Source organism: Poecilia reticulata, chromosome 17 (genome assembly GCF_904066995.2).
Source record: "Poecilia reticulata chromosome 17, P_reticulata-male-v2, whole genome shotgun sequence".
NCBI lineage: Eukaryota > Metazoa > Chordata > Actinopteri > Cyprinodontiformes > Poeciliidae > Poecilia > Poecilia reticulata.
Genome location: NC_088846.1, coordinates 4,549,843 through 4,572,699, shown reverse-complemented (window position 1 = coordinate 4,572,699; position 22,857 = coordinate 4,549,843). Strand labels below are relative to the sequence as shown.

Below are 22,857 nucleotides of genomic sequence, written 5' to 3'. Positions count from 1 at the left end.
AAGGAAATACAAAGAAAATAACAAACCAAAGGAAAGAAAAAAAAAGAGGAAAGAAAACTAATCTGTTGTTCTAAAATATGTAAACTAAGTGCTCCTGTTCAGGGTTGCTAAGTATCTAATTCCATTTCTAAATAGTGAGTACTCTACAGTTTCTGATAAAATAAGAGCAATGTGAGGAGATCTTTATGTTCTTGATAAGTCACTAGTGTAGAACTGGAGTCCGATCTCCAACTTTCCATTCAGCAGCAAAATGATTGGAAAAACAGTTTGGACAGTTAACCACTGGAGGCTTTCAGTCCAGTTTTTCCGTGGTCACCTCTGTACTGAGACTGCCCTGACAAAGTACTCATTTATGTGACATCCATGTAAATGCAGATTGTGAAAGAACCGCGGTGCTGGTTCTGTTGGACCTCAGCGCAGGATTTGACGCCGTTGATTGTAGCTGCGTGTCCATTACAAAGGTGCACAAAACTTTGTCAATAATTTGTTTTTTTTTTAATGTAAAAAAAAACATAATTTTGCAATTGCCGTTTCTGTTAAATAAGAAGCACGACTAAAATCACATGATTAAGTTTGTCTACACAATGAGTTATTAAAAAACACACCACACCATCCAACTCCAGCTGTCGTCTTCTTCAACATCTGGTTGTTGGATGATGTGACGTCTATGATGCGGAAAAAGTGTCTCCATTGCAGTTTTGCAAAATAAACCAATGTTGATATGACCAAAAGAACGCCCAAACTTCTGATCAAAATTGGAGTGTTTCCATTCAGAAAGTTTATTTTCAAAATAAACAGCGAGGTTCCCCAAGATTCAATCCCCCTTATTTAACATCTACATCAGCAGTCTCCAAACTCAGCAGCTAACGCCCTGCAACTTTTAGATGAAAAAATTAGAAATAAATAAATAAATCAAGCATAACAGCAGGCAGAGATAAAAACAGAATATTTATTTGAATTCAGTAAATGATATTGCATTTGAAAAATGTCTCAGTTGTAATTGCAGCTACACGTCAACCTAAACATTTTCTGACCGACGACCACGGACATGAACTAGTTTAGGTCAGCTCTGCAAAAAAGACAACCCTGCTCCCTTTTCACAAAAACACACACTTCACAAATACTTAAAATAATGCAGTTATCACATACAGTATAAAATATAGAACAACATATACGAGTTATCAAATTTTTGTCACATTTTATTCCTCGACTTTGCTTGATATGTGTGTGAAGAGCTTTTCCACGTTGTTCACTTTTATTGGAGTCGAGACCACAAGCAGAATATGAGGCACAGTTTTCAAAGACAAGGCAACACATGTCCACCGTATGGAAGCATATGGACCTCTCCTGGTCCTTATCTTGGCATTGTAATAATGATTTGGGGGTGACACTGCTTTTTAAGTGCGGGACACCTTATAATTTTTTTTTTTATGTTTTGAGATTAAGTCTGGGTAATAACCAAGTCTTGGCATCAAAGTAAGAAGACATTATGTGTATTTTTTCCCCAGACGATATTTATTCCGTCATGACAGCATGTGTGGAAGAAAGTTGAAAATTCTTCGAGCAGTAACTGGAATTGAAGCACCTATTGGAGAAAACGAAGGCCACAATCACGACAGTAAGGCCCTTGATTAATGTAAAAATGGCCAAACATCACATCATATTTGAAAAGTGCAAATTATTGTTTAACTTCATAGCATTAAGCTATAGTTTTTTTTTTGTTTTTTTTGAATGGACTGAAAAATTATATTTTGCAGTGGGAAATCTGGTCTAGTTAAAACAAATTCAGCTCTACCAGGGCGAACCGCGGACCAGCTGCTGGGAAACAACTGATCATGTTCCCCACTTGAGCGCTACCAGGTTGCCGTGATGACAACACTTCAGTGGGGAAGCTATAGGAAGACTCGAAATTTATCGTTTTGTTTTTTTTTTCCTTCAGTGAGCTGATTAAAAATAAAACATCGTTTGAAGCTCGTGTGTCATTTGCTACTGTCAGACAAGGATAAAACACGAAGTGAACAGATTACAGTGAATTCTCCAGGGAATACACACAGACTGCTGCTTACAGTAGCAAACACTAACCACACCAATTATATAAGATTGTTACAATATCAGCATTAAATGTCAACCAAGTAGCCATGTTTTACAGCGATTTCTCTCTCCAACACACACAGTGTGACTGAATGAGTCATTATATGATAATGAGAAACTGATAGAAACCTGATGGCATGATTGAGGTCATTATTACTTTTGCAGGTTCAATTGTTTCAATAACAGAACATATGAATATTGTTCATGGTTTAATAGATGAGCAACTGATACGATATGATGAAGTGGTCAGTGACGGTTCTAGACTTTAAGCAACAGATTAATAGGAAAAAAAAAAGTTTGGTGACATCATCATAGTCGTAATAAATCATGGGGAATTATCCAGTTTTGCTCCTCCCTTTATGCATTTAAAATAAGCTGCAGCAGCAGGAACATTTGTTTAAGAATAGACTTTCAAATAAATTACATAATATAAATTCTAACTGATTTTCTTTTTAAAATCCAACCTTTAATTTCTTAATTTTAAGAAAATAATTTACAACAAAGTTACTTTACTGGTTCCTATAACAATCCCTTTAAAATCAATGCATCTCTTTTAGGCCTCTAAGATCTTCTAAATTGTGATCCAAGTTTTTTTTTTTGTTTCAATATTCAATTCAAATAAATAAATAAAAAAAAAACATTGTTTATACCAAGAGGAAATTAAATGCGGTAACTTATTTCATCCATGTATCTTCAAAGTTGTGGATGGTAATGTTTATTTCCCATCATGTGTTCAAATTAAAGGTTGGACTTTTCTACTATAATAAGATATTTTGTTGCTGTGTAAAAGCTTTACTCATATTCGAAAATTTGTCTAAAAAAATTATATTTTATTGATATTTTACCCTGATATAAAAATAAAGAGTCTATGAAAAGGAATTCCATATTTTAGCAGAAGCGCTGCAGCTTTCCATGTAAAGAGGAAGTTGATACTGAACAGCATCAACTTCCTGCTGATTGCTACTAATCACTTTCCAATAGAGGGAAATCTGTTGTATTAACAAAGGCTGCAGCCGTTTGGAGCTGCTGCAGTAGAGCAAACGTTCAGCATTAGACGGACTTCCTGTACAGTGAAGTTTGGTTAGCTTTTGCTACTTGGAGAGAGAGGAAGACATTCTTCACATGAGCCTTTTGGAATAATTAATGCTCTCAAAACAGGAGTTTTTAGAAAATTAATTCTGGAGGAGTTCAGGAAGGTGCAAAGCTACAAAATTATAGGAATACTGAGTGAGGCGAGGCCAAAAAAAAAAAAAACCCCAGGAAAAAAAGACCATTGATCATATATATTAGTGGACTGGACGTCAAGCGACACACAAGCGCTGTTGCTAAGCACTGAGTCGGGAAAATTACTAAATCAATCAAAGAATCTGAAAAAAAGCCGCAATGTTTTTCTATTAATTGTCAATACAATGACAACCAGATAACAAGATCTAGTTAGCAGGTCGGTAACAAGTTTAAATTAAAAATTTTTTTGATAAAGTGGGAGCAGCTTGACTTTGAAAACATTAACATGTAGATGTGCTGTGGAATTCAGTGTTTTGGTTCAGTAAATGTCAAAATAAGGCGACCCACACACCCAGTGTCTGACTGATTATCAGCAGAGCAGGAGTTTAAATGAGCCATTTCTCATGATCACTTATTAATCGCAAACTAAACATAAAGCCTGAAAACATAAAACTGTAACTGTTTGTTGGGTGGGTTTAATATTTGCACATTCTGTTAGAGTGTAGATTCTCATTCACTTGAAAGTAATCTCTGCTCTGTCAGCTAGTGGAGCTGTTGTTGGCTGGTTGCCACGGCAACAGGTATGTGTGAAAAAAGCATGATACCAGTGGTTTTTAGGCATCGTTTTCCCTTTGCCATCGTGCGCTGCAACCCACTTTAGCGAAAACTTCACCAAAGTTGGTTAAATTTCTGTAAAATAGCTTTAGCTTCTAGCTATAGCTGCTAATAGGCATTGTCCAATCCAGTAATATAGATCTGTGGTAATGGCTGATCATCTTGGCCCACTTTTAACATCCATCTCACACACGCACACACACACACACACACGCACCTCCTCTTAATATGACTGAAGATGAATCTGAACTTATAACATGTCTACATGGTTAGCCTCTGTATTCCAGACTGAACCCACACAGAGAGAGACTGAGGGACGAACACTAACTGGACTGAAGCCTCAAAGAACAATCCAGAGAAATAAATACTACCTTCAGATACGACTGCTACTTCGATCTAATTAAATAAGAACCAACAAGGAGGTCTGTACACACTCTGAACACACACCAGTTAGACCCAAACGGCATTTGGTACTGCTGTTAATTAAACCCTGGAATTACAGACGCACCGATCCAATATATTGCTCCCAATATTGAAGAAATTTCTAAATCGTGTATCTGTGACAATGTGTCCGATCTATAGAGACAAATCTATTCAGTCTAACTCTATTTATTTGTGTTCTGAGTGACATCATGCTTTATTAATTTTTTACATCATTTTTAGATTTCCTGATGTCACTTTCTGAACCATTTAAAGGAAGATTTGTTGTTTGACTAAGGCAATCAACTTATTGTTTTTGTCAGTTTCAGTTTCTTTATTATTTATTTTACATTGACTGTTTTACTCCTAATTGCACTGACTAAACAAATAAAAATTGTTATCACATGTTTGACCAAACCTTGTAAAGCGATTTGTGTATTTAAGTGAGCTGTACTGATGCAGAGTTATCAAATTAACTCTGCATCTGCATACTGAGTTAAGTTGTAATTCAGTGTAATTTTTCCGTTTTAAGTCAATTCGGCTGTTTTTCTGCATCAAATCGGCAAATGCTAAACCCCAGATATCGGTACCAGAAGTGAAAAAAGTGGATCGGTGTGTCTCTACCTTTAAATCCAGCTGAATCATCTCTAATCAAAACTATTTTGAATGAAATCACTGATGCTGTCTTACAGCCTTTTGGTTTCATGAAAACATCTCGTTGGGTTGGTACCAGTAACTGATCCTGCTGAACCAGTTCTTCCCTTCAGACATTCCCAGGTCAGGAAGTGAGGTGAATATGTTGAGACCGGAGCCATGGAGTGTGAACTGTAGTGTCGTGCCGTCAACCTGAAGAGTTTCCGTTTGCTTTCCCCCTTGCCTGCTGCTGCTACTGCTAAAAGTTCCTGTAGTTGCTGTAGGACGTGGAGAAGGGCGGCACGCCGGGCACGGCGGCCGAGACGGGCGAGCCGATCTCGGGCGGGTACGGCTTCAGCCCTCCCTGGTTGTTCTCCACCAGCTTGCGCACGACGATCCGGCAGAAGTCCTCGTCGTGCTTGTGGCAGGTGTCGAGCAGCTGGCGGACCTTGGCGGTGCGTGTGGGCTGGTTGACCACCAGTTCGTAATCCTCGCGCATCAGCATGGAGCGGGCGAGCAGCGCGTCCAGGCTCTGGTTCAGACAGGCCTCCGTCATCTGCAGGACGATGTCCTCTCGCCGCGTGGCGATCCAGTGGGCGACGGGGCCCCGGGAGGGAGGGGACTGGTGCAGGGGGGGAGAGTGCTCTGCTGCTACACAGAAGGAGGAAGGAGAGAGATTTTATGGTGAAATCAGGTGAACTAAACAGTTATTTGACCCATTTCTGCCCTGCTGCTAATCCGACTAGGGCTGCACCGATAAACCGGCCAGGATTTGATCCCGTCTGGGACATCGGCCAATACTTACAGGGGAAACGAATCTCATCTACGCCCGCAAAGGTCTGAAAATCTGACCACCTGACCAGGTTGGCCACCAACTCTAATTTAAGACTTTTTAAGACAATTATGAACAAGATTTGACCTATACGACAGAAAAGAGAATTTTATGTTTTGTCTCAAATTTAATCTTCAAAAACAAAAGTTGGGTAAACTGAATCAATTTGATTAATCGTTTTATGAAAATATCGATTATGTCATCAAATTTTCACTCATTAAGCAAGAAAAAAAATACACAAATATGCAAGATTAAATACATAAATGATAATGACAAATTAAAATGAGCTCAGTCATTTCCATTTGCATGATTTTTCGTTTCTCTCTTTCTACCAAAAACTGGATGATAAAGTCTTCAGTCTGCTGAAACTTTTAAAGCTCGTCTTAAAACTCATCTATTTTACTTGGCTTTCAACTCCAGCTGGATCTAGTTTTTAAATTGTATGTTTGTTTGTTTGTTTTTAAGCTGTTAAGACTTGTCTTTTTTTATTGTTATGTTGTGTTTTAATGTACAGCACTTTGCATCAGCTGTAGTGGTTTTAAAGTGCTTTATAAATAAAGTTGGTATGGAATATTTTGTTTCCTGAAACTTCATAATTCATTTTATTTGTCGTTTGTTTTGTTTATTTATTTTGGATATTTAAAATGTCTTCCAGCTCCAGTGTTAAATGTTCATTAGAATTTAAAGTTTACTGATCTTTGATCTCGCCTTATTATGAGGACAACAATATTATCAGTTATTGCGATAACTTCTGGGACAATTTATCACCCAGCGAAATTTGTTATTGTGACAGGTACAACCTGTTATTTTCATATTTCACGGCAACTTTGATTTGATTTTTCTTTAGAAATTTAAGACATTTTAAGGCCTATGTTTTAGATAAAAGGATGAAAGACTAAGACTTTCTAAGAACATGCAGACAACCTGTATCAATCTACTTTGTCGCTATATTTTATTTATGTTTTTATCCTTACTTTTTAATTTCTCTTTCTCACCGTTTCCTTTTTAATGCTTTCTTAAAATCTATTTCTCTTCCTCATTGTTTATTCTATGTCACATGCTGTTTTTATTTTAATTTTAATTATGTGAAGCACTTTGAAATGCCTTGCTGCTGAAATGTGCTATACAAATAAAATTTGATTGATTGATTGATATATTTAACAACTTTTCAGAAAAAAAAAGACAAAAAAAATCTGCAGTGGCAGGTCAGGCTTTTTAAAGATCGTCCAGAAAACGTCAATCAGGGCATCTCTAACTCTGAGCATGTAAACAGAAAGCAAAACCTGGCAATGAGTGAAATAAACTATAAATGGAAGACCGTCTGAGCATGCCTCAGAGCTTTCTCGGGCACACACACGCACACACACACAGACTGCTGATACCGTTTATGCTGAGGTTCTGCATGGCTGCGTCAGCCTCCGTGGTGGGCATGGCGGGCCTGATGGGAATGTTCAAGTCGTTCATGGGTTTGGCGCTCTGGAAGCCATTGGGAATGTTGCTCTCACAAGGATCTTTCAGAGACTGCGGATGGTCCAGGTTAGGAGCGATGAAGGAGGAGGGAAGGCTCGCTGCATCGGCGAAAGCAGAACAAGAGTCAGAACAAGAGTCAGAACTCACCCAGAACCAGAACCCGCACGTCCACATTCAGCTCAGACAGAAACGTGTTCATGTGATAGACCGACACAAAGAAGTGGGTAATTGTAAAACGGATGGAAAATGATACACGGTTTATCATTTGTAAAGATAAAGATCTGAAAAGTGTGGCATGCGTTTATATTCAGGTGCGTTTCTACCAGTACCAGACTGCTATTTCTGCCCATTTTTTGTAGTCATGTTGCACGGAGGGAATATGTGAGCATCGGTTCAGGTTCAGACTCATGTCTGGACTTTGACTGCGCCATCCTCCTAACACATGAACAATCTGTAGCCTTTCAGATGGTGAAATCCATGCTCTGCTTATCAGAAAATGCATAATGTTATAACTTTGTGTCGGGTCTAATCACTTAAAGACCTGGGCCAAAGCTTTCTGTTAACGTGTGGCTGTTACGTTTAGAGGAAGCCGGACTGGTGCTGATGAGATTGCCGGGTAGAGAGACGTTTTCGTCCTGGGGGGAGTGTAAGCCAGAGCAGCAGGCCTGGGAGGCTTCCTGTTCAGACAGAGCAGCAGAAAGAAAAGGGTTTTAATCCACCATAAACCAAGGGTCACTTTAGGAGGGTCTTACCATTGTCAATCACCTCATGTACCCGCTGCTAAATGTGCTGTAGTGGAGAAACAACGTTACAGGAAAAACAGCTTATCCGCCATCATCAGTCTCTATGCTAGTTAGCCATAGCATGTATGACAGGCTGTGCTAGCTACAGCGTGACAGAGAGTAATTGACAGCACTAAGACCCGCCTCCTGGCTCTGTTTGGTTCTTTCTAATCAGCACTGGGACAAGGCAGAGGAACTGGAAGTTTTCACAGATTATCTGTTTCATACCAAACTGTCACAACATGGTGGCAGTTTCAACAAATATGGAAAATATACTGCTGCTTTAAAGTTTGAGTGGAATTTTAATTTCTTGAGTGAAGGAAGAGGCATCAAGATGAAATTCAATAATGTAACAAGTTGCACCGAAGAAGCAGAGATGGATTAAAACATTACAACACATTAACTCGTTGGTGTGAACCTCAGCAGGACTCTCTTCTGAAGTGATTCTGGTCTGAGCTACATTCACCAGAGACGAGACCAGCAGCTTTGAGTTGATAAGAAGAAGAAGAAGAAGAAGTCGGCTGTCTAAACTGTCCTGACCGCAGTGTGACCTGCACACACAGCTCACGGCAACAACACGGATTTTTACGCAGCATTAAACAAGACAAACCAGATAAGCTTCCGACTCAAACAGTCTGAGCTGCAAATGAAGCAACTAATGTCTGACTGGATTACAGCAGCACTGCTTCTGTCTGTTAGAGTGAGACGGACCTGGATACAGGCTTTCTGCTATTCACAGGAATTATTCATCTATCTGGTTTACTGCTTATTATGTAAGGACAGAAAAAAAAGATTTTTCTATAAACACTGAATATTTGAGAAAACACTTGTCCTTAGGAGGACATTTAGCTGTTAAATAAAAAGTGAAGAATAATAGTAAATACAACAACATGATCAAAAACATAGACATAAACAAAGCCTTCCAAACAACTTAAAACAATTTAAAATATTTCAAAATGAGCAAAGTTCTGGTTTCTCTTTAGCCAATCCTTAGTGAACATTTTAACGTTAGTTATGGTCTTAAGGTCAAAGGGTGAGAAGAGTTTACAATAATGAAGGTTGTCATATGGAATGAAAAATATGGTCCAACAGATAAATGTTTCTTTTTTTAATATTACATCACATCCTTTCTGTCAGACAGGTTTCCTGTGTTCCATGCGGGTGGACGGCAGGTGGAGGGCAGGTGGATACTAACCAAAGGCCATGGGGTGACGGGCTCCTTCAGGTCGTTCAGAGACCCGGCCTCGTTGCTCTTCTTACACATCGGAGGCTGAGCTGAGCAGCAGGCTGAACTCCGACTCAGCTGTGAGGGAACAGGAAGCACACAGTGATGTCACACACTGCAGACCTCAGTCAATGAATCCACCAGAGCAAAGGGAGAACAGTGTAGACGAAGGAGGAAACCGAAATTAGAAAGCAGACGAGTTTCCTGTCACTTAAACAAAGCTATTTGTTTTAACCCCAGACCTAAAAAAAATAAAAAAAGGTTTTAGATCAACACCTTTCAAACCGCCACACATCAACCCATTTCTATTTTTAAGAGCGTGGCGACCTCTGCTTCCTCCTCCAGCTGTCCAACCAGACCTGGCCCTCTCACTGGTGTGTTTACACACACACACACAAACACACGCACACAAACACACAGAAACTAGAAAAGGAGAAGGATGTGTTGAGAGGGGATTTCTCGTCTCTCAGCCTCTGCCTGGCGTCACGTAACAGCTCAAACTGTCCCAGATTACACAGTTTGCAATATTCAGTGTCTCTCTGTTCACCTGGGTCAGGAATCAGCATCAGGTGGTGAGATGATGAAGTTCAACTGGAAAAATGGCTTCATCCCTCCGACTAATAATGACTAATAATGTGCGTGCCATTTACTATGAACAGCGTTACAGAAAGTTACTGAAAGTGTCTGAAGTATTTGTTCCCTTTAACAGTTCATCACATTACAACCAAATTTATAGATAGTATATTTTATATGGATTTTATGTGACACACCAACAGACTGAAACGCCACCGTCTCTGATTTGAAGTATTTTGCTGAATAATTAAACCTACTCTCTAAACATCTCATTTTATGAAAAAAAAATACATAAAAGTCTTTCTTCTGTTAAATTGTATTTCTGTAAATTTCATCAAATGTAAAATAAAAATGATTTTTGCATTTGCACTCTGTCTTTCCAATAGATGTAAATGAAGTGATAACATGAAAGCATTTCAAAGTCCCATCACTGGTAACATGACAAACATCACAGGTACTTCCTTCATGAACTTCCACTGCAGCTTCAGTCCAAACCATTAGGTTTGGACTGAACCTAATGGTTTGTCCAAACCATTAGGTTGGACATTAGGTTGGTCAGTATCTCTAAATCAGAGATTAGTATCTCTGATTTAGAGATACTAATCTCTAAATCAGATTAGTATAAAAACCTGACCTGATTGAGAAGAGCAAGAAAAAAGAAGACTGCGAGTGTGTTTGAGTTGTTCTTCAACGGTTTTTCGGCATTATTTTTTCCTTTGATTTGGCATTCGGCACTGGTGGGTATAAATAACAACATGCTGAGACTAGATTTTTATGCCGCATTAAACAAAACAAACCAGATAAGCTTAGACTCAAACAGTCTGAGCTGCAAATGAGCTCAGACTCATTTGCAGACATGGGGTTTTTTAATGAGCTGCGCCGTTTAAAAGCCCCATGAACAGAGACTGACCTTTGACTTCTTGATCTGCAGCACAGCCTCCAGGAAGTCGATTTCGTCAAACCGTCTCACCATCGGCTCCAGCTCGATCAAACACGCTGAAAATGAAATGGACGCATCAGTCGGCGCCAAGGAGTGCATTTTCCTTTATTTAGTTCCGATATTTAGAAATATCTACATGTTCCAGTGTTAACGTTTGTTAGAAATCAAGGTTTATTGGTCTTTGAGAGGATGTACTTGCAGTATTATTCTGATAGCATATTACTAGAAAAAGCTCTCAAAACAATATTATCATTTATCACTTCTGGGACAATTTATCGTCCAGCAAAATTTACCACTATAAACCTTGGTCAGGTGTCATTGCCTTCGCTTCATTATTGACCCGTCACTCTGACTGAAGGACGTCAAACCGGGTTTGACCCAGAAAGCCGGAGGTAGATGTGCCAGAGTGGCCAGCAGGCGGCCCTCCATGTTTTTGAGTAAAAATTGTTTAAAGTTAAGGAAAAAAAATTGAAAGTATGACTGAAAAATCATTGGAAGATATTATTATTAATACCTAAACACCAACCATAAAGTATTAAAAAAATACAGTTAAAATAAATATCAGTTGCTTCATCCTTATTAAAGTGTCCAAAGATTTTATTTTATTTTTTCCATCTAGCCCGATTAGGGGCACAATAAAGCTTGGCAACCCACCAGGCTTACAAAATGATGGGCTTTATAAGTCTAGAAAAAATATCTAGTTTATGTTCAGAGGAAATGCTGACAAGTATTTTAAAAATGTGGCAACATTTTCTCAACTACTTCAATTCCTTGGAGGCAATTAACATCAGGTTAGCGTAAATATAAGTGCAGCATTTTTTTTGTTGTTTTCTGTTTTGTTTCGTCTGATTTCTGTTGGAATAGAGATTGGTTAGAAGCTGATGTTTCAGACTGATGGCTTGAACTGGGCTGATTTGTGTGTCTTTGGAACCTGACATGTCAAAATCCATAGACAACAACAACAACAAAATTGGTAACACTTTATTTGACGGGGTGTGCATAACACTGAAAGTTCATTAAAAGTGCCAACTTTGCATTAAAGTGTCATTATTAACAAAATAATACAAAGTTGGCACTTCTAATGGACTTTTAAAGCAATTTTGTATTAAAAGTGTCATTATTTACCGAATGACACTTCATAACATCAGTCACAGACATTGATAAAGACTCCTTCATGTTCATGATAGATGCTGTCATGTTTATGAGTGTCATGTCAGTCTTTTGCACACTCTGTCAAATAAAGTGTCACCAAAAGTTCTTATTCAGACTAGGTGTGACGGCATGCAACAGGAGGCGAGGACTTAATTTATGCTTAGTCATGACAAACTGTCACATGACTCCTGCTACTCAGCGAGATGAGCGGATGTGACTCTGCGATGTGGAAAATGTGATTCTCTTCGCGTCGGCTTACTGAGGAAGGAGGGCCGTTCGTCGGGGTTGGAGGTCCAGCCGCTGGTCATCAGGCTGATGAGCGTGTCTCTGCTGGGGATGTCGGCGGCCAGGCTGTCCTGGCTGGTGTCGGGTCGCTTCCCGCGCAGCACGCCGAACATGATCTGCATGGGGTTGGTCACCTCTGACAGCACAGAGACGCAGCCACACGTTCAGCTCACCGCCGGGGGAGTCACACATGCGGTTGCCATGGCAGCACGCGGAATAATGACTTACCTTCGTATGGAATCTGCCTAGACAGGACCTCCCACATGATGATAGCGTAGCTGCGGGGGGGAAAGGTCACAGAGAGAAACCGGTTAGGGAAACCAGGAGTCACATCTCTGCTCTCAGCTGTTTTTCTGTTCTCTACTTTGGAGCAAGTTTAGGGAAGCATGACGACTCACTGGCCCGCTTTGTTGCAGCAATCGAATTCTCTTGCTCAAAAGCAGCAGGAAACCCCCCGCAGAGGAAAGTGAACTTTGTTCGTTTTCACAGCAATTATTTCCTCCCTCATAAACTCTGTGGCTGATAGTGTTACCAAATCCTCCCTCGTCACTTCTGTGTTCTTGACCTCACATGACAGATCAGCTCCGCTCAGCGTTTCACTCTGACAGGCGGGGGATCCACCTTCCATAACTATGGCAAAAATCTGAGCTGCCCTCATGTGCAGGCAGAGGCTGTCGTTCTGATATCTACCGCGCCCTGCAAGAGTTGGTAGATCTTTATCTGTTGCTGTTTGGGTCACAATCACCTTGTATTGTCTGTTGTTCTTGTGTGTCAGATCAAAACAAAGTATTAGAATATTACACTGGTCAACAGTTAAAATATTGCCAGGGCTTTTTCCAACTGTTTTAGGGTCATTTTGATGAGCTGAATCCAAAAATCACATTGGTTTTGCTCCATCAGATCAACTTTCTGAACTATGGAGCAACATGAGCATCAAAATGCAGGACTTGTTCTCACATCTGGAGAATCTGGGATCAATGAGTGATGAGCAGGAGGAGAGATTCCATCAGGACAGAAAAGAGACGGAGAATTTTACACAATGAAGACGTGATGTTCAATTCACATGTACTTATCCTTATCAGTGTTTGCTATTCAATTTACAGAAATCCAAGTTTGTAACATTTAATTAATACACTCTGTTAGAAAACTTTTTTTTTCTCCTAAAGCCTTTTTTGGATGAGAAATATTAATGGAAATGAACTGATAATGCCACAAAAATATCATCAATTTAGTCAAAAGATCAGATTTCTCTAAATCAGATTAGTATAAAAACCTGACCTGATTGAGAAGAGCAAGAAAAAAGAAGACTGCGAGTGTGTTTGAGATGTTCTTCAACGGTTTTTCGGCATTATTTTTTCCTTTGATTTGGCATTCGGCACTGGTGGGTATAAATAACAACATGCCTGTAAAAACTACAAATGCTAAGATCTAAGTGTGTGAACACTATAAATTTCTATCCAGGCTAAGACAGAATCATCAACCCGACCGAGGCGACCGTAGCTCCAGCTCTGAAGCCTCACCTGTACATGTCGTGCTTCACGTCGGCCCGCCGGGTCTTGGATGGATCGTACTCCTCAGGGGGCATGTAGATCACGGTGCCCTCCATCTCGGTGGGCTTGGACCCGGAGCCTTTACTCACAGACAGCTGCCGCCACTTGGACAGACCAAAGTCTGCGATCTGGAGAGAGGAAGAGCAAAGAGCGCCGAGCGTTTCAGAGCTAACCCGCTGCACAACACTTCTACCAGCGACCCTCTCTGACACGTCTCTGCAGCAAACCTTCACATGAAATTCTCCATCCAGCAGAATGTTCTGCGTCTTCAGGTCGTGATGTAACAGAGGAGGGGTCATGTTGTGGAGGAAGTTGACCCCCAGGGCGATCTCGTACAGAGTCCTCAGGCGCAGAGGCCAGGCCAGGACCGGGAACAGCTCCTTCTGTGGGTGGAAAGGATTCACTTTAGCTGATGAAATGTGATGCAAGAGCCCAAACACAACGTGAGAGAGAATTTAATGTGGATTAGCTCATGTGGGAATTTCCCCAGACTCAGTTCAGCTCCTGATCTCTGGACCGTTTCAGAGTTTCACCAAAGACTGGAGGCTTCAGTGTTTCACTTTTATTTTCAGTTTCACTTACTGGCAAGCCAAGGCAAAAAAGAAGAAGAAAAAAGGCTGAGTTAATGACAGATGACAGATAAAGAGGTTTATTAGTTGGAGCAGGAGAACAAAGAGTATGAACAACACAGTTACAAAAAATAGGAACTGTTAAGCTAACTAGAAAAGCTGAACTTCTGCGGTGCGGGACATGTGGTACTTTCATATGGCAGGTTGCCATAGTGATAGGAGAAGCAGAACAGTTCAGAAAATGAGAGTCGTCGTGGCTGGAAACCGTTCTGGTGCCATGTTCACTAAAGAATAGGGATAATTACAGAACATTAACAGGTAGGCCTGTCACAGTAAATCAGTTAATCACATAATAAGTCAAAACAAGCTCAATAATTTCTATTTGCTTGATTTATTGATTATCTCTTTTTCTACTAAAAAACTGGATGATAAAACTCTTCAGTTTGGTGTTTTGGTCTCAAATAGACATTTTTTGAAGGACTATTTTGTTTACAGAGACCTCATAATTCATTTCATTTGTTGTTTCTGTTGTTTTTTGTTGCTTATTTTGGATATTTAAAACGTCTGAGTTCCAGGGTTAAATGATCATAGTGATTTAAAGTTTATTGATCTTTTTGAGAATGTGTTACTGCATTACTATGTCATTACCATTACATTATTTGAATAACACAACAAAAACATTGTTTATCTATTGTTAATCGCAACAACTTCTGGGACAATTTATTCTCCAGAAAAAATTGTTATTGTGACAAGCCTGTTAATATGTAGTCCAATATATAGCTGGGTATAAACTGATACCAACTGATGATGCTAATTTTAATACGTCTCTTGACCAGAAGCTCCATGTTGTCCTCACTGCCCGAGAAAAATACTATAATTTCATAATTTTCAAATACTTGGGTATTGTTTAGGTTATTACGACTCTAGCAGTTCAAAAAGTCTTAGGGTACAGCAGTGAAGGACCGATGTCCTGCGTGGCTTAAACACATCGCTGCTCCAACACAGCCGATTCTAACCCACCAGGTTCTGCTACCAGGTTCCCTCCTTCACCATCCAAACCAGAACCAGAGTCAGAGCTCAGCAGGTTGCCGGGCGGTTACCTCGTGCAGCAGCTGGTCCAGAGAGCCGTTGCTCATGAACTCCGTCACTATGCAGAAGAACTCAGGCTCGTTGCAGATGCCAAAAATCTGGATGATGTGGTTAAACCTGGCTTTGTGGAGCACCTCGGCCTCCTTCAGCAAGCACTTCCTCTCTCTGAAACACAGCGAAAGACGCAGGTGACCTCTGCCCCTCTGCCCTTCCAGCCAAAACGCTAAGGACACATACCCAACAGTGAGATAAAGAAATTTATGCAGCCAATCGACATTTTATTTATTTTTTTTGCTAAACTTCTGTCTATCTAGGTATATAAATACCTTTACCCTCCATTAAAGTAAAGGTATTTCTTTACCTTACCTTAGAAATATCCAGCTTTGCCTTCAGTCCAGCTAAATACCACTTGTTTAGAGCCGCAAATGTGAAATTACTTTGAAAAAATGTAACTTAGAAATACGACTAACATCTATTACATTAAATTTCTTGTCAATCTTAAAGAGAAACTATTTTTGGAGTTTACAATGTGGAAAACTTTTGCAAAGAGAGGATGGATACATTTTCTTTTATGAGATTATATGTTTTGTGGAAATCTAGATTAAAAACAGTTTTCAACCTAATGACAAGAAAAACAAACCTAAGAACATGTTGCTGGTACTTTTAGAGTCATTCTGTTGCAGAAACTCACAGCAATTATTCCATGAATAAAACTGCTAACCCTGCATTGTTACAATATCAATATTTTAAATTATTAGCTGGTTCTTTATTATTTTTCACACACGTTATCAAAACCCAGCCTTAAAACATTTAATATCACTTGATTTAGGAGCATTTATAATAATACTAATAACAAATAATAATAAAAAAAATTATTAAATGATGAGCACTCAATTTTTATGTAATCATCAATATTGTGATTATGCATTTTGTTTGCTTTGTTTTGGCACAGCTTCCTCTGAATGTGTTAGGACCATAGTGATGCTGAAAAGGAAGCACATACCCCAGGTTGTTGCACAGCAGTTCTTTAAGTTGCTGATTTAGGCAGATCGTGTCAAATAGAAACTGCAGCTTATCCAGCAAAGTTTCCCACGTGCACGAGTCTAATTGGCACCATGCTGACATGAGTAAACATGCCCATATGATCTCAAACGCTAAAGCGTGGCCATCTGCATGTTTGGCTTGCCCAACTTTAAAGCGACAGTCTGGTGGAAAACCCCTGAAAGCAACAACCACTGGCGGGATGGTGGCAAATCATTAAATAATTTCACCATATTTTCTTTAGTAGTCTCATAAAAGTGAAAATATGGAAGGAATTCTGATTTTTAATAGTTTGTGATTCTCTATTCAATGCAAACCTGAAAGAACCACATGCAGCATAGTGGTGGCAGGATCATGAAGTGGGACGCTTTACTTTCTGGTTGTTCTTATTTTGTCCGCCACCTTAATAAGTTCTGATATAATTTGCAGCTAACTAAGAACTTTGCTAACATCATTTTTACAATGTGAAAGTCCAGCGGAAACCGAATTTGGCCTCCAATTTAACTTCAGTTAGGACGTTATCTCCAAACAAACTTACTGCACTGAAAGCAATATTGACACTGGTACCTTTCTCCGACCGAGTCGAGCTTCAGGCACTTGATGGCCACGGTGGTTCTCCAGTCGGAGTGCTGCGCCTTGAAGACGGTGCCGAAGCCCCCTCTGCTCAGGTAGTACAGGTCCGTCAGCTTCTGGTAGGGGATCACCGGCAGAGTGCTCGTTAAGGTCCCGATGTTGACGCAGCCCGCGGCCCCGTGCGGCTCCATAACGCTCTCTAACAGGGAGGTATATGCAGACTGGACAGGCTCAGCCTCGGACAGACAGCAGAACTGCCTCTTGCGGTAAAACGCAACGAGGAACAGCTATCCCATTTACTCGTCTGCCGAAACGTCGCGAATGTTAGCGAGCTAAGCTAACTAGAGGCTGAAAGAGAGGAGCCAGCGACGCTGTTCAACGATGTTTTTTTTTCTTTTTTCTATTTTTTTACCGATTAAGAGAACATCATAACTGAGCACGTACACGTTCAATTCTCGATTTATTGATGTAGTGCCGCCCTGGCGACTCAGCGGAGGGGGGAGTTAACGCAGGACGGCAAGAAAGACGCCGCTGCGCGATTATTTAAGAGAGCCACTTTCTGTGCTGCCAATGACTACTCACTTCCGGGTCTGTGTGATATGTTCAAGTCTGTAGGATTAAAGATATCTCAACAGTTAAAATAAAACATGTGGACACGTAGTTCATGTTATTGGATGGAAGCAAAATTTATGAGTTTGTGTAAGCCCATAATTTCTAATAGGACGTGTGTGCGTTCTTTTAATAAAGACAATATTACAATATTTATGTTAGTTGCTCAGTTCATTTTATTGTTTCAATTTCACTTGAAGCAAGATGTTCCTCCATTTGCACAAGCTGATGATTATCGGGGGGTTTCAGATGTGCGGGAATTCCCCGAAATCGGGGTTTTCCTCAAAGGTGTCAAACTGAACTTGCATTCAGCCATGTGACTGCTTGTTTACCGTGAGTTCAGAGAAAATGTCACCGTTTTCTTGGTTTTTCAGGTCTTATACTAATTTTGAGATACAACAGAAATAAATTAATAAACAAATAAATTATTTTTAAACATCTCTCTTCAACAAATAAAAAGTTATGACATTAAATAAACAAACATTAAAAAAAAAAAAAGATCGGGAGAGGTGTTCCAGCAGTGCCATTTGGCATCAGCCATAATAGGATAAGAAATGCAATGCCATATCAACAAAGTCTATGATTTGAGATATGGTCTGCTTTTGGATATTTTGGAGATTGTAAACAGAGGAAAACATAAAAGCTTGCTGAAGTATGATGAAGATGGAGGAAGACAATTTGGATTTGGTATAATAAAAAATAATAATAATAAAAAATTGGGGCCATCATGTAATTTTCAAACAAAATCCTAATTCTAACAGACAAAGCTTGATGGTGATGAAAAGGGTCCAGCAACTCATAATAATTTGATACTGATGTGGTTAAAAGCTGAAGTATTTCATTTTGTGTAAAGGTAATACACAAAATATTACCTACAAATTGAGCATCTTTGTGAATACAAATTCACAACATGCTCAACATTCTTCATTATCATTTTTTTAATAATATTTTTTATGATGTTCTCATAAAATGACAACTTCATTCTCCTAACATTGGAAATTTATTCTGGCAATATTCTAACTTTTATTCTTGTTTTATTTAAATTTTATTCTAGTACAATTATGACTTGTAACACTCTAGCACTCTAGTGACACTACAGTTTTCTCCGAATATTATGATTTTATTATCATAATATTTTTTCTTCGCTAATGCTCCTTTGTGTCCTAGAAATGATTTAAAGATAAAAAATATATCCATTATTTAACAACCTAACAATCCAGGATTTAATCCATTTAAAATATCAAGGCTAGTTGTAACCTTTCGTTTATATGACATGGCTGAGAAGTTTCTCTGAAGCATCCAGTTAATTGGTTTGAATTGGCATTTAATAGAAACAGGAAGTCCCTCCTGTCTGGTGCTAGACTGTATGTGCATTGACCCTTTGTAATCGTAAACGCGTGTAACCCATAAGGTCAATAAATTCCTTGCTGCACTATAACTACTGCTTACTCAACATCCAGCCACATAAAGTGGCCTGTTGTTTTTGATGAGACAGCGAGACTATCCCACAGTTCGGACGAGGAATGAAACTGGGATTAAAGCGACTCTAACTTGAAGTAAGTAAACTTACCAGAATCCGTCAGGATGATGTTCTTGTATTTATTTCTCATTGTGGCTATGAATGAACTTGTTTCGTGTGGGTCAGCAGGTGTTCACTTAAAAAAAAAAAACGTCGGATGGCTGACCCGTTTGTTCCAGTCCATTTATCTGTCAACTGGTTCATAGTGAACAGCTCCAGTTTGAACAGAGGAGCGTCTCTGTTCACCGTAGATGAGACCTGCAGCAGACCCAGAGGAGAGCAGAGTGACAGGCCAGGGAACACCGAGAAAGAAGAGAAACCTATCAGTGCAACTCTGCTGGGCTATGAGATTCTGAAGGAGAGGGAAAAGTTCACGGTAGGAAGTCTGGTCCCAGATAAAGACAATAAATCAAAACAGTAAATATCACAGCAGATATATGATGAATATCAATAGGTAATACGTCTGATACAATATTCAATATTGTGTTCATCCTAAAATAATGGCTTAAGTCATTTTTTCCTCAAAAGATGATTAAGGCAGAAAAAGAATCACTTTGTCAAAAAATGATCTAGGCCATTATTTCGAAGACGAAATTCAAAATATAGAATATTCACTGAATTCCCATCCAGATTCCCACGGCATTCTGGGGGACGTAGGCAGAGGAAAAGCTTTAGCTGCTCAACTTCTTACGGACAGCTATAAGATTGGTGACATCAACCAAAATCACTCTTTCTTTGGTTACGTAGCAACAACCAAATTAGTCACAGCAACAGTTTCAGGTTTTATCACTGTGACTCATAACAGCTAAAAAAAACAAACAAAAAAAACAACAACAATGACATGGAGTGAAAACTGTGGATAAAACAGAAAATGTGGTGCCAGTATTTCAGATATTAAAAAAACAACTAATCAATAATTATCGATATATGAAATGCTGATATGGTGATACGTTTGTCAGCCATATCGTCCAGCCCTACCGTATCCTGAATGAAAATCAAGAAATCTGTAATGACACTTGCTTGCTCTTTTCATTTTCGGATTTTTGTTTTTATGGTAATTCTTTTGAGGGTTTATTGCAAAGTTTAGTCGCATGACCAACAGTTTTACAGGAACATTCCCAGCCAAAAGTTTAGAAAATGATTCAGATGCCAGCTTTGTCTTTTTTTTATTTTAGTATTTGTGATGGTAGATTGGGAGTGACATCATATTTAGATTAAGAGAAAACTGATCAGATTTTTAAAAATGAATTAATGGTTTAGTTTTGGTCAGCTTTTTTAAGGATCCCCCATTTGTCCGTACCATAGTAGAAACTATTATTTCTGGTGTTCACACCACAAGCATTAGGATAAAAACTACAGACATTACTAAAAAGAGAAACATCACAGAAAAGCCCAAAACACACAAATAAAAACCAAAAAACAGAAGTTGATAGCCACAGCAGTTCCAAAGAATGCTAAAAAGTAATAACCGTGTACACTACATGTGTAGAATTAACAATAATTTAATATTATTTCATTATGTATTGCAGATTTTTAGATTATTTTTAAAGGGAGTGGGAGTAACTAAGTCTGTCTTCTTTCCACTCCTTTTCAAGCTAACTGCATTCTAAATAAGGTTTTATTACATAAAACAAGAACTTGACTCAGACAATGTCTTGTTCTTATGTTACTGTATATATTTGTGAATAAGTGGATGCATATGTATTTTCTTTGTTTCTTTTTCACCTACTCAGGGGCATCAAGAACAAGATGTATGTCCAGGATACTTTATCTTTATATTGATCGCTCAACAATAACTTCACAAAGCTGCATCTGTTTTGTAGGTTTATAAGATTCTTATAAGGAAACTTTATAAGAAGTTAAACTTTTAAAACTTTACCTCATGTTATTATGTTATTCCCTCACCAAAAACATACTAGAGTGTTGTTTTGTTTCTTTTATACATGTTTGAGAAATCCTTTAATCTCCATGGTAACCATTCAGCTGTGTAAAACGCCTGGGTGGACCCAGCTCCGCCATGGAGGACAAAGCTCCTCTTCAGAGCTGCAGTTTCCAAGCCTCAGAGCTCCGGCCTCACAGAGCAGCCCTCCTCTGCGACTCCCCCACTCAGCTCCTTCAGACTAGCCAGCATCAATTAGCAAACACCCGGTGGAATTACGCATCTGCTGGGCTCTTTAGGAGCAACTTCTCAGTGCAATGTTGATAAAGGCCTAATAGAGGAGCCATGTTGTGATGACTTCCTGAAGGCGGAGTTTCAGAAAGAGCAGGAGTTTTATTAAAGAGACAGAGACCCAATTTCAAGATGTTAAGTTCCGAAGTCAAATTACAACTGTATATATTCTATATATACAACATTTTTACAACAACTCAAAGTAACTTGATTGCGCTATAAAACTTTACTACGTGACTGGGGGAAAAAAAAAAACATAGTGCAGACCCTTTAAATCTTGAATTTCTTCAGCCGTGTTCTGCCTTCTGAAACCTTTGAGCCTACTTTGTGTTGATGGACTGGTTCTGTAATCATGCATAGTTGTGCCTACAATTATACTCAGAATTGTTTTTAATTTAATGACAGTTAATTTATGATATAAGAAGAACTACAACTACCTTTTCACAAATTTAGCTCATTTAGGCTGCTTTATGAATGAAATCATTGTTAAAAAGTTATGTTGACTCTCTGTAATCTAGCGCCATGGTAACCAAATATATATTTTTTCATTTTATCTGTGTCATTGTTGCAGCTTAGAGAGCTGTTCCCCGGTTTCTATCAAGTGCTGCCTCCTAAACGGCGATTCAAAGACAACTATGATGGAAGTTTTCTGGAGAAGAGGCGTTTGGGACTGCAGACTTTTCTGGAGAGTCTGATGTTGCACAAACATATCAGCACAAGGTACAATCCCTTCCTGCAGACGGCACCCTGAGTCGTCTATGTTCCGCTACTAAAGAGATCTCTGGTTTCTCAGCGAACCTGTGAGATATTTTCTGTCTGTGGACGACCCTTTGAGTCCATTTTACAGTACAGAGGAAAGCAGGGTGAGTTTAGCTTTTTCAGACGGGCTGAATACTGACTTTCTGATTCAGTTCAAACACTGTTTGTCTGCTGAGCAGGCATTATGTGAAACCCTGGAGCAAAAGAATCATCGTCTCCTCAGAGAACTCCTGGAAAAACAGAGAGAAGTCGACTCGTTAACCAAATCTTTAGAGGATAAAGAGAACTACATCGCCCTGCTGTGGAGGAAAGGCAGGTAAAAACAGTCGACTTTGTAACTTTGAGAAAATCAGAAAAATCTCACATATGCACGGAAAAGTCTTTGTTTTCCCATTTTTCTCTAGGGCTTTGGAATTTCATCCACACAAAAAGGAAGACACACGTGAATGAACAGACGCAGAATTTGGGATTTGGGAATTCTCAGAATGACAAACGAACCAGGGAAGAATTAAATCAAGACACAAACTGGAACTAGAAGCTTTTTATCCTGAATCAGCTGTAAGAAAAAAAAAGAACTATTTATATAAGAAAATGTATTTAGATAGTCTTTTTTTGAGCGCTCTTGATATGGTGAAGCTTAAATGTTTGTTTTTCCATTTTCTGTACCACTGATGAATAATAAAGTCAGAGTGCAGCAGTAATGTGTGATTTAACTGCTTTATCTTTAAGAGATTTT

General features: G+C 39.1%; 1 protein-coding gene and 1 pseudogene across 2 annotated transcripts; one reads left to right on the top strand and one right to left on the bottom strand.

Annotated features, from left to right (window-relative positions):
• Positions 1 to 929: 929 nt before the first annotated feature.
• On the bottom strand, positions 930 to 17,830 carry ripk2 (receptor-interacting serine-threonine kinase 2). 2 transcript variants are annotated; one of them, XM_008433304.3, is made up of 11 exons: positions 17,059 to 17,830; positions 15,462 to 15,615; positions 14,020 to 14,175; positions 13,763 to 13,920; positions 12,471 to 12,520; positions 12,217 to 12,378; positions 10,776 to 10,861; positions 9,263 to 9,370; positions 7,863 to 7,962; positions 7,198 to 7,383; positions 930 to 5,631 (listed from the first exon to the last, which is right to left on the bottom strand). In XM_008433304.3, exons 1-11 carry the CDS (start codon positions 17,253 to 17,255, stop codon positions 5,243 to 5,245), a joined length of 1,746 nt encoding a protein of 581 aa, XP_008431526.2. In that variant the 5' UTR covers positions 17,256 to 17,830; the 3' UTR covers positions 930 to 5,242. The 2 variants fall into 2 exon arrangements, with proteins under 2 accessions (XP_008431526.2, XP_008431525.2); XM_008433303.3 differs by having other exon boundaries at positions 930 to 5,634; positions 17,059 to 17,828.
• A 1,519-nt stretch (positions 17,831 to 19,349) lies between these two features.
• On the top strand, positions 19,350 to 22,656 carry LOC103479197 (sorting nexin-16-like; annotated as a pseudogene).
• Positions 22,657 to 22,857: the final 201 nt, after the last annotated feature.

Bases quoted from the DNA above. Each gene is read 5' to 3' on its own strand.
- ripk2 (XM_008433303.3), bottom strand. From the start codon at position 17,255: ATGGAGCCGCACGGGGCCGCGGGCTGCGTCAACATCGGGACCTTAACG. The intron at 10,862-12,216 runs GTAAGCCGACGC...TTTCATTTTCAG, and splicing joins CGAACGGCCCTCCTTCCTCA to CGTGTTTGATCGAGCTGGAG. The intron at 7,384-7,862 runs GTAACAGCCACA...TCGCCGATGCAG, and splicing joins CAGTCCGGCTTCCTCTAAAC to CGAGCCTTCCCTCCTCCTTC.